Genomic DNA, 12,831 nt, shown 5'->3' on the forward strand with positions numbered 1-12,831 from the left:
GGTTTTCTATGGGGATTTGCTACTGGTCTTGACAGTTCCTGACATGGACAGAGATGGCAGCAGAGAGCACTGTCAAATTGGAAAGGATACACCACTTCCTGCAAGACACACAGATAAGTACTGAAAGTCTTAAATTTACTTAAACAGAGGTAATTTACAAATACGTAACACAACCTAACACAAATTGGATTGAATCATTATCAGGAATACCTCTTCAATCTTCAAATATAGGGATAAAAACAACGCAACCCTGATTTACTGATAACTGAATTGAGTAATTATGAGAAAAGCCCCACCCAAGCAGAAAACTGGCGACCGCATAGTACATTTGCCAAAATAATGTGATCCTATAGAAAGGACTGACAGCAGAGACAATGCAACTCCCTGTGAACTCCCCATAGTCAGATAACAGACCTCTGGGTTCTGCAGATGAGAGCCAAGCTGCTGTTGTAATAGCGTGTTTTATAACCAATTAAGATGAAGTAATAATTTATAGACTACCTGCATGCGTAAGAAAGCAATGTGCATAAGCAATGCCAAGACTTATTTGGGATTTGTATATATGAATTATTAGTATACAGAGAGGCAGCAGTACCAGGTGAGATCATCTCCGGTCCATAAGGACACAGCATCCAAATGCTCCACAATACAATGCACACTCACCCCCAGCATTCCTACAGTGTCATCTGTTTAAGAACGGCTTCACACTGCCCTAAAATCCTGGACCACCACCCAAAAAAAAAAAAAGCCATGGCTTTTTATTTTTTGCAAAAACCCCAGCAGCCAGATGTTAGCTGGAAGTCAATGGAAGTTTATAATCGGACTTACACATATGGCGATTTTTTCCCCTTACTGGTGTTTTTGAGGCTCTGGGGCAGCTTTTCCAAAAAAAAGTGGCCGGCTGAGGGCCTAAACCACAAAAAATGATCATTCACGCAAAGTCAATAAAAGCAGAAAAAAAACGCAAATGCACTGCATCGCCATTTTTTCTGGCCTTTTTTTGGCCTGAAAACGCCAGGCAACAAGTGTTTGGGAGGTCAGCCTAATTTCAGCTTAGCTTCCTTTATACATATCATTACTGCAGCTGGGTCATGTGACCAGTACTCAAACAAATCCAGGTGATTTTTCTGGTTGTCTATGAAGTGATCTGTCTTGAGGGGACTTCCTGTGAACTACGAGATTACATTATCTATATAGTTGGTGTTTCACTTGTCTCTATATGTAAGGGCCCTATTACACCGGACGATTATCGTTCACATAATCGGCGGCGATTAACGATCTCAAACAACCGCTATTGCGAAAGACCTGAAAACGTTCACTCATTTCCATGGAACGATAATAGTTACTTATGATCGTATTTGCGATCGTTTTTTTTATTCGCTATTGCGTTCCTATCTACTGCGAACAACATCTTATTCAATGCAAACGTTTTGCGAATGGGCAACGATAAAAATAGGTCCAGGTCTTACAAAGTGATCAACGATTGGAACGGTGGAATATGGCCCTAAGGGTTTGGGTCCATTTACATAATGATGAGTGGCGGATTGACACTAAAGTACCCAATATTCATTAGAAGGGGCGGATCTGTGCACTAAGGGCGGTAGTCCCGGACCCAGTGCACTAAATAACCTCATTAGCAAATGAATTAAACTACAAAGTACACAGAAATGGTGCCATGGGCTAAAGGGAGAAATCAGCTGGTTAGAAGTTTCTATAAACCTCAAGTTTTTTCTTACAATACCATACATTTAGCCTCTCCTAAACCACTCACAATACACACCTTTAAAGTACACATCTGACAACAGCTTTAGCTCTTGCAATCACGCGGGGGTGGGGGGTGGCAAACAAAACCATTTTTCCCCATAACCTGTTAAAACAGCTGATAACAGGTAACGTCACCCGAACGCACAATTCTCATGCTAGCAGACTGTAGGTTCACACATGGCAGGTCGCATTCATCTGAATGGTGCTGTGCTCTGCAGGGGTTTATGTAAAGCCTATTGTAATGCATGGGACAACAGACATTTCTGCGATAAAATCTGCCGAATGTGAATTCTTACAAAGCATTTTATTTTTCTATGAATACAAGTGTGAAAATGAGCTTTAAATCATTCAACACATGGTACAATAGTTTTAAACCTTGTTGCTGCACATTACAGGAATAGTTATGACTCTCCATCTGTCACCCACTACAGAGACCTGGCCCACATTTGCGTTGGACGTATCAGAGTACACGTGACCACTGTCCATCAAGTCAAATTACGCTGTGCCTGGTTAGGTATTTGCTATGTTTGCGCATTATGAAAATCTTTGACACTGATGGGTTATCCTATAAACGTCCTGGAAAAAACCCTTCAACTAAGCAAAGCAAACAAAATAAATTACAGTACAGTATAGTGTGATACTACATGTCCTGTACCGCTGTGTGTGTCTGGTATCTCTTCTCTACAGTATAGTGTGATACCACATGTCCTGTACTGCTGTGTGTGTCTAGTATCTTCTCTCTACACAGTATAGTGTGATACTACATGTCCTGTACTGCTGTGTGTCTAGTATCTCCTCTACAGTATAGTGTGATGCTACATGTCCTGTACTGCTGTATGTGTCTAGTATCTTCTCTCTACACAGTATAGTGTGATACTACATGTCCTGTACTGCTGTGTGTCTAGTATCTCCTCTACAGTATAGTGTGATACTACATGTCCTGTACTGCTGTGTGTGTCCAGTATCTCCCCTCCCTACAGTATAGTGTGATACTACATGTCCTGTACTGCTGTATGTGTCTAGTATCTCCTCTCTACAGTATAGTGTGATACTACATGTCCTGTACTGCTGTGTGTCTCTAGTATGTCCTCTCTCCAGTAGTGTGATACTACATGTCCTGTACTGCTGTGTGTCTCTAGTATCTCCTCCCTACAGTATAGTGTGATACTACATGTCCTGTACTGCTCTGTGTCTCTAGTATGTCCTCTCTCCAGTATAGTGTGATACTACATGTCCTGTACTGCTGTATGTGTCTAGTATCTCCTCTCTCCAGTATAGTGTGATACCACATGTCCTGTACTGCTGTGTGTGTCTAGTATCTTCTCTCTACACAGTATAGTGTGATACTACATGTCCTGTACTGCTGTGTGTCTAGTATCTCCTCTACAGTATAGTGTGATGCTACATGTCCTGTACTGCTGTATGTGTCTAGTATCTTCTCTCTACACAGTATAGTGTGATACTACATGTCCTGTACTGCTGTGTGTCTAGTATCTCCTCTAAAGTATAGTGTGATACTACATGTCCTGTACTGCTGTGTGTGTCCAGTATCTCCCCTCCCTACAGTATAGTGTGATACTACATGTCCTGTACTGCTGTATGTGTCTAGTATCTCCTCTCTACAGTATAGTGTGATACTACATGTCCTGTACTGCTGTGTGTCTCTAGTATGTCCTCTCTCCAGTAGTGTGATACTACATGTCCTGTACTGCTGTGTGTCTCTAGTATCTCCTCCCTACAGTATAGTGTGATACTACATGTCCTGTACTGCTGTGTGTCTCTAGTATGTCCTCTCTCCAGTATAGTGTGATACTACATGTCCTGTACTGCTGTGTGTCTCTAGTATGTCCTCTCTCCAGTATAGTGTGATACTACATGTCCTGTACTGCTGTATGTGTCTAGTATCTCCTCTCTCCAGTATAGTGTGATACTACATGTCCTGTACTGCTGTATGTGTCTAGTATCTCGTCTCTACAGTACAGTGTGATACTACATGTCCTGTACTGCTGTGTGTATCTGGTATCTCCCCTTCATACAGTATAGTGTGATACTACATGTCCTGTACTGCTGTATGTGTCTAGTATCTCCTCTCTACAGTACAGTGTGATACTACATGTCCTGTACTGCTGTGTGTATCTGGTATCTCCCCTTCATACAGTATAGTGTGATACTACATGTCCTGTACTGCTGTATGTGTCTAGTATCTCCTCTCTACAGTACGGTGTGATACTACATGTCCTGTACTGCTGTGTGTATCTGGTATCTCCCCTTCATACAGTATAGTGTGATACTACATGTCCTGTACTGCTGTATGTGTCTAGTATCTCCTCTCTACAGTATAGTGTGATACTACATGAATTGCTCCTTTGGGCACCAGGTCCCTGTCTTCTACATAAAAAGTCATTTCCAGTAGCTCTTTCTGACTGTTGTATGTAAGAACTTGCTTTATCCAGATTAGTTATTAATTTCTTTTAAATTAGAACCAATTACCAGTTTTCCATTGAATTGTGGTCTCAAGATACAATTTATTCGACATACAATGGCCGCCCTGGAAAAGATTAATATTGTAATTTTTTCTTTTAAGCGAGGGGGCTGTGTGTTATCAAGGCTTCGTGTAATATGGACCTTACTTCACAGCCCTATTAAAAGGTCAAAGGGCACCTTTTCCACCCAAGTAAACATTTATCCATGGAGGATGTCAATCTCTGTGTGAGGGTGGAGGAAATGACCCTCAGGACTACAGCTGACACATCAATCTGGGGACAAGGGTTTACATAATTCATCACAGGCTCGTTCTTCACAGAATGGAAACTGCATATCTAGCTATACTATGCTGCATTACAATATAACTTTCTTTAAAGATTATATACAGATTACACAAAGATCCGGTTTCCTGCTCCAGACAAGACAAGGACTGTCGCAGAGAATTAGGTTCAATATCGGGACAGTACAAGTACAGCGGGAAGAATCCATAATCCGCATATAACACATGGGTAAAGATTCACTTAAAGGGGTTATCCAGCGCTACAAAAACATGACCGCTTTGTTCCAGACAAAGGAGCACTCGTCTTTAGTTTGGGTGCAGGTTTTGTAACTCGCTTCCATAGAAGTGAATGGACCATATTTGGTATGTGGAGCAGGAAAATGCAAAAACTTAAAAAAATTTGGACATAAAAACCCCACAACTACTCTGTTAGTATCCCTCCCACCCCCCTTCTTATAGTGATGTCACAGCGTTTTTGGAAGACCAGCACAAGATGCAACAGGAAGGAGAAGTCTCTCCATTATATTTTCCATTCACATAACAGCAAAGTAAAGCCAAATTCCCACTACATACCCAATCTTCCCGAAAATAAGACATAGTAGAGGTTTTGCTAAATATAAGGACTCCCCGGAAAGTAAGGCCTAGCTAAGTTTTTTTGTTTGGAAGCATGCCCGCCGCATAGACCACCAGGGCCATGTAGCTGGGATTCTTTTTAGCCCGTCACCCCCGTTGTCCCCTACCTTCACCGTCCGTTGCAGAGCAGCTGCATGCAGGACATGAAGGCCCTCACCTGCCGCCAACCCCAATATTACCTTCAGTTGTCGCCACTTGTAAATGTGCAGACAAGGCATCAAGAGGCCAGTCGCCTGCTGCCATCCCCATTGTCCTTTACCGCCATATGTAGAGCTGCACACAGCCTGCCGCCATACTGTATGCTGTCCCTGCTGTGCTGTACGAGTGTGCTGTGGTGAGCTCCCCCTGGTGGCCAGAAGCCGCCATACTGTACGCTCTGTCCGGGCTGAGCATGTGACACGTGAATTCTTCATGGAAAAATAAGACATCTGCTGAAAATGTCAAATTTAACCAAAGGTGAACATGATAAATCTTACAGAATAAAAGTAACAGAAGTATCAGCCATAACATTACAACCACTGACTGGTGAACGGAGTTATACGGTGACAATGTTTCCTGCCGAGAGGGCGGAATTTACCAGGCAGGAAGTGAACTGTTAGATTTTGAGGTTGATTTCTTGGAGGGAAATAAAACAAGATGGGTAAGTGTAAGGATCTGAGTGACAAAAGCCACTGAGTGACCCTCCCCCTCCCCCCCTCCCATATCAATTCTTTGTGAGTCAGCGTGAGACATTCAACTGAAACAATAGGACAGGCGGAACTTCAAGCGGACTCCACTTGAAATTCTGCACTGAATTTGTATGTAGTGTGAACATAGACAGATTCCGTAGCTCATATTCGTTTACGCCTCTCCGCCCGTGCCATAGACCCCATGTCAATTCTTTTGGCAGATAGCGGAATTGGGCTGCCCATAGAATGGTTTCTATGGAGCCGGCGGAAAGGCGCGCAGCTGTGAATGGGTACGAGGTACGGAATCCATTGGAAATTCTCCGAACGGGTTCCGTAGGGTGAACCTACCCTTAGGGCCCTATTCCACCGGACGATTATCATTTGCATAGAAAGACCTGAAAACGTTGACTCATTTCCATGGAACAATAATCGTTACTTAAGATTGTAATTGCGATCGTTTTTTCTTCGCTATTGTGTTCGTATCTACTGCGAACGACCGAACCATGTCTTATTCAATGCGAACGGTCAACGATAAAAATAGGTCCAGGTCTTATAAAGCGATCAACGATTTCTCATTCGGTCGTTAATTGTTAACTGCATTTCAACCGAACGATTATCGTTTAGATTCGAATGATTTAACGATAATCTGAACAATAATCGTCTGGTGGAATAGGGCCCTTAGACTGGAAACTTTAAGGCGCATTAGAAATAGTAGGACTAAGTTTACACAGGTCTTATCTTATCCACAGCAAACCAACCTGCAGGAAAATCCACAAGAAAATTGCGCTCATCTTGCAGTCGTCTTCCTACAGTGGATTTCAACAACCATGTAACATGAGTACAATCACCTTCTGCCGTTTCCTCGCCAAAAATTTCACAGTCTACCGGCAGATCCCTATACTAACAGGCACCAGCGACCCAACATATGCAGCCATAGGGTATGTCCACAATGACGGACATATTACGGACCCATTCATTTCTATGGCCCCATTCACACACCAATTTTTTAGCGCATCCTGTCTATAGCAATTACCTGTCATCACGACCCCCTCATTGCTAGAGACTAGTAAAACGAACCAGTAAACCCTCACCACTGACTACAAGGAATCCGTAAAGGGGATCCCCAGCAAAATCCATGACACCAAGAATATCTGATTTTTCCATGTGACCTGGACTGTATTCACATGGGACATATTCGGAAGCACTGTGAGCCGTTGCCCTGTAATGCAGTGTGTCCTGTTCACATCCGCTTCTGATGACTTGTATTTCTGCATTGTTTTAAAAATCAGAAAAGTACGAGACGACCAACATACATTTATCAGCTACTCTCAACGTCCCTGTGTGAACGTGAAGCCGGCCGAGCAAGGATGTTGTTATTCTTGCCTGTGACAACAGGCAGCAATAATGAGGGTGTTACCTGACCACAGACATTCTCTATAGGAAGATTTAGGCTTTTGTTCTCAGCTGCTTTTCTGCATTTTTGCACATGGCAGATTCTAGTCACAATGCAGACACAACAGCGACGAGCCCTCCAGGCGCAGCCTATGGCCGTTCCGGTATCCGTACCAGTACAACCTACACAGCGACAGGTACCACCTTCACATTCAAACACGTGCCGGCTTGATGTTCATATGAAAGACTGCGTTCCCACATGATATATATCCTACATGCAGCTATGTGTTATCATACTGGCAGAAATGTATTTCTTCTCATTTCAGTGGATTTTTCCCATTGACATCTGTGGGAAAAGTGGCAAATCATTCGCCCAAGTAAAGGGGCACTCTGACGGGAAAAAAATTCTTTCAAATCCACTGGTGTCAGAAAGTTATACAGATTTGTAATTTACTTCTATAAAAAAAAAAATCTCAAGTCTTCCAGTACTTATCAGCTGCTGTATATCCTGCAGGAAGTGGTGGATTCTGTTGAGTCTGACACAGTGCTCTCTGCTGCCACCTCTGTCCATGTCAGGAACTGTCCAGAGCAGCAGCAAATCCCCATAGTAACATCTTCTGCTCTGGACAGTTCCTGAAATGGACAGAGGTGGCAGCAGAGAGCACTGTGTCACACAGGAGAGAATAAACCACTTCCTGCAGGACATACAGCAGCTGATAAGTACTGGAAGACTGGAGATATTATAGAACGTACAAATCTGTATAACTTTCTTTACATCCCATTTGTGTACTCTGTATGATTGCATCAGTGAAGCGTCACAATGGGAGGCCTATGCACCCGCCATGTACAGGCTGCTTCCATGTCAGCTAGTGACTGCACTCACAGAATTATCTAAGTGTTCGTATTAGACACAAAAAACAAATATAAAATTAGAAGTGACCCGAGCACAATGACTGGGCGAGCACAAGTCCATTTATATCATTGAGGACCACGTGTGTCCATGGACAGATAAACCCACAGGCTATCTTATGTCACAATCATGCTGTAGCTTGTATTTATTACATTCCTGGGGGTGTGATGTATGATAGTACCCCGATTATACACCGGGGGGGGGGGGGGGGGGGGGGGGGGGGGGGGGGGGGGGGGGGGGGGGGGAGACCTGCAGCCCTCTAGCTGCGGCAAAACTACAATGTTACACACACAGCTCTGCTACACCTATACAATTCTGGGTGTATGATTTATTATGGTGCCCTTACATACACAGGATAGCAGTGTCTGACACTCCACTCCCTCCAGTGACATGTCTCACACTCAGCTCTGCTACACCAGTACATTTCTGGGTGTATGATGTATATAGTACCCAGAGTATACACCCTTATAGTACCCTTACATGCACAGGATAGCAGTGCCGGACACTCGGCTCCACCTGCGCATGTCACACACTCCGCTCGGCTCCACCTGCGCATGTCACACACTCCGCTCGGCTCCACCTGCGCATGTCACACACTCCGCTCGGCTCCACCTGCGCATGTCACACACTCCGCTCGGCTCCACCTGCGCATGTCACACACTCCGCTCGGCTCCACCTGCGCATGTCACACACTCCGCTCGGCTCCACCTGCGCATGTCACACACTCCGCTCGGCTCCACCTGCGCATGTCACACACTCCGCTCGGCTCCACCTGCGCATGTCACACACTCCGCTCGGCTCCACCTGCGCATGTCACACACTCCGCTCGGCTCCACCTGCGCATGTCACACACTCCGCTCGGCTCCACCTGCGCATGTCACACACTCCGCTCGGCTCCACCTGCGCATGTCACACACTCCGCTCGGCTCCACCTGCGCATGTCACACACTCCGCTCGGCTCCACCTGCGCATGTCACACACTCCGCTCGGCTCCACCTGCGCATGTCACACACGCTCGGCTCCACCTGCGCATGTCACACACGCTCGGCTCCACCTGCGCATGTCACACACGCTCGGCTCCACCTGCGCATGTCACACACGCTCGGCTCCACCTGCGCATGTCACACACGCTCGGCTCCACCTGCGCATGTCACACACGCTCGGCTCCACCTGCGCATGTCACACACGCTCGGCTCCACCTGCGCATGTCACACTCGGCTCTGCTCCACCTGCGCATGTCACACACGCACTCGGCTCTGCTCCACCTGTACATGTCACACACACACTCGGCTCTGCTCCACCTGTACATGTCACACACACTCAGCTCTGCTCCACCTGTACATGTCACACACACTCAGCTCTGCTCCACCTGTACATGTCACACACACTCAGCTCTGCTCCACCTGTACATGTCACACACACTCAGCTCTGCTCCACCTGTACATGTCACACACACACTCCGCTCTGCTCCGCCTGTACATGTCACACACACACAGCTCTGCTCCGCCTGTACATGTCACACACACTCAGCTCTGCTCCACCTGTACATGTCACACACACTCAGCTCTGCTCCACCTGTACATGTCACACACACTCAGCTCTGCTCCACCTGTACATGTCACACACACACACAGCTCTGCTCCACCTGTACATGTCACACACTCAGCTCTGCTCCACCTGTACATGTCACACACACTCAGCTCTGCTCCACCTGTACATGTCACACACACTCAGCTCTGCTCCACCTGTACATGTCACACACACAGCTCTGCTCCGCCTGTGCACAGATCACGGTGGTCTGACACAGAGCCCTCACTATCGCAGTGTATGAATACCCCCCAGCTCTGCTCCATGCTGTCCTCTCTAGCGCCCCCTACCACAGCACATTCCTGTTAGGACCCCGGTACCGCGCACAGCTGAGGCGGCGAGTACCCGCCACCACACACCGGACACCGGGTCCACATCCCCGGGAGGTGTCAGTCACCAGTAGTAACGAGTTCCCCGGTCACACACCCATCTGTCAGCGCACGGCACTCCGCCTCACCTGGTTCTTGTCAAACTGCTCCCTCTCCGCCTCCAAGCCGTGACCGGAGCGGCGGCTCAGCACCCGGGAGGGCACGTTCTTAATGGTGTTCATGACAGAAAGCCGTGAGAGCTATCCCCGCGGCGGCCGCCCGGCAGCAGAGTCCGCTCACCTATCCCCGCACTACACCGCGCACTACCTGACCTGCGGCGCCGCGCGGAATGCTGGGTAAAATCTCTCAGCGCTACAGCAGCAGCAGCAGTGGGCGGAGCCTCTAGCCAGACGTGCCGTGACGTCATGACGCAGCCGAGGTAGAGCGCTGTCACCTGGGCAAATATTGACTGAGGCAAAAGTCCGCGAGTGCGCGTGGAAAACTCACTAATGTGTCAGAGAGGGTTCTAGAAACTCTCAAAAACTGGTACACCACCTGCTTACCCAGAACGATGATTGAAGGGGGACTCCAGCGAAATTATTTTTCTTTCAAATCGTGTCACTTAATGGTGCGTGTACACAGCCAGATTTATCTGACAGATTTTTGAAGCCAAAGCCAGGAAAAACTATAACAAAGAACAGGTCATAAAGAAAACACTGAGATATTTCCGCTTTTCTAATTAGTTCCTGGCTTTGGCTTTAAAAAATCTGTCAGATAAATCTGTCTGTGTAAACGCACCATTATACAGACTTATAAATTACTTCTATTTAACCCCTTCCCTCCCGGGCCAATTTCCGCTTTTGTTTTTTCCTCCTTGTGTATATAAGGCCGTAGCACTTGCTGTTTTTTCCCTACAGACCCACATGGCCCTTTATTTTTTGCGCCACAACTTTGTAATGTGTGTTATTTTAGTGAATGGCCCCCTTCCCGTGTTCCCCCACCCCCGGAAGTGTGGTGCGGTATACTTACGTATTCGCCGCCATCTTGGGTCGACGACATCATCTTAGGGAGGCCGGCCGGACGGCTCCAGCCGTCCCCCCCTTCTGCCGCGATTGGCTGAGCATAACTATGGTCTATGGGGCCGTGTGAGGCGTAGTTTTTTTGCGCCATGATCTGTACTTTCTATCAGTACCTTGTTTGAGTATATGCGACTTTTAGATCACTTTTCATTACAATCCGGATTTTATGCGACTTTTGCACTTTGGAATTTTTTTGCTTTTGCGCCGTTTACCGAGCGAGATCAGGAGTGTGATAATCTAATAGTTCAGGCGATTACACATGTGGCGATAGCAAATATGGTTTTTTGTTTTTTTTTTCATTTTTAAAACGGGAAAAGGGGGTAATTTGGACTTTTATTAGGGCAGGGGATTTTTTTATTATTAAAAACTTTTTTTATATATATTTTTACATTTACATTAATTAAAATCCCCCTGAGGACTTCTAATACAACTACATTAATTTATCATATAGAACAGTGTAGTATACATTATACAGCACCGATCCATTAGGTCCGACGCTGAGCCCCAGTCCTGCTCAGAAGAAGGGATCTCCCCTCCATGATCCCGCCATTAGACCACCAAGGAGGGGAGATCCCACCACTAGACCACCACGGAGGGGAGATCCCGCAACTAGACCACCAAGGAGGGGAGATCCCGCCACTAGACGAACATGGAGGGGAGATCCCGCCACTAGACCACCAAGGAGGGGAGATCCCGCCACTAGACCACCAAGGAGGGGAGATCCCACCACCAGACAACCACGGAGGGGAGATCCTGCAACTAGACCACCAAGGAGAGGAGATCCCGCCACTAGACCACCAAGGAGGGAAGATCCCACCACCAGACAACCACGGAGGGGAGATCCTGCAACTAGACCACCAAGGAGAGGAGATCCCTCCACTAGATCACCACGGAGGGGAGATCCCTCCACTAGACCACCACTGAGGGGAGATCCCGCCACTAGACCACCACAGAGGGGAGATCCCGCCACTAGACCACCACAGAGGGGAGATCCCGCCACTAGACCACCACGGAGGGGAGATCCCGCCACTAGACCACCAAGGAGGGGAGATCCCGCCACTAGACCACCACGGAGGGGAGATCCCGCCACTAGACCACCACGGAGGGGAGATCCCGCCAATAGACCACCACGGAGGGGAGATCCCGCCACTAGACCACCAAGGAGGGGAGATCCCGCCACTAGACCACCACAGAGGGGAGATCCCGCCACTAGACCACCACGGAGGTGTGTGCGGTTCTGCCACACTGGTAGCTGATAGAAATCCAGAAGTGAAGAAAACTGGCCTCTGGGCCAATCCACATTGTCTCCTGCTCCTTCTGCTCTCCCCCCTTAGAAGACAAATATTCCATGTCTCTGTCTCACATTGTGTGTGTTTGCTGAGCACAGGCTGATGATGGAGACAGGGGGCAGGGCATGATTCACCATCTCTCACTAGCCAGAAGCAGCTGCTGCAACTTCACTGGGACTGTGATGAACAGCTGAGGAAAAGCAATGCATTCAGGAACCAGTACTGCATTCTGGGAACTGCTCAACCGGGAAGTACAGAAACACAATACAGAACAAAAAACCCCAAACAAATGGATTATTGATAGTTTCAAAACTGGGATAGATAGGTAAGTAATGCTTTATGCTTCTGCATTAGTTTCATTTTCTCAACCTCTACCTGGAGTTCCCCTTTAAGTATTCACCCAAACATTTGCATAATCCAGGATTTGCTCAAAATTT

At 46.9% G+C, this 12,831-nt stretch overlaps 1 protein-coding gene across 1 annotated transcript in view; it reads right to left on the reverse strand.

The window, feature by feature from the left end:
- The window catches only part of HIP1R (huntingtin interacting protein 1 related), a 74,107-nt gene extending 63,743 nt beyond the window's left edge, over nt 1-10,364 (reverse strand). The window contains exon 1 of the mRNA XM_069960865.1: nt 10,176-10,364. Coding sequence (XP_069816966.1) covers nt 10,176-10,268 — 93 coding nt within the window. The 5' untranslated portion in view covers nt 10,269-10,364. The remainder of the gene's footprint in view (nt 1-10,175) is intronic.
- Nucleotides 10,365-12,831: the final 2,467 nt, after the last annotated feature.

The sequence above is a fragment of the Dendropsophus ebraccatus genome, chromosome 3 (assembly GCF_027789765.1).
Source record: "Dendropsophus ebraccatus isolate aDenEbr1 chromosome 3, aDenEbr1.pat, whole genome shotgun sequence".
Taxonomy (NCBI): domain Eukaryota; kingdom Metazoa; phylum Chordata; class Amphibia; order Anura; family Hylidae; genus Dendropsophus; species Dendropsophus ebraccatus.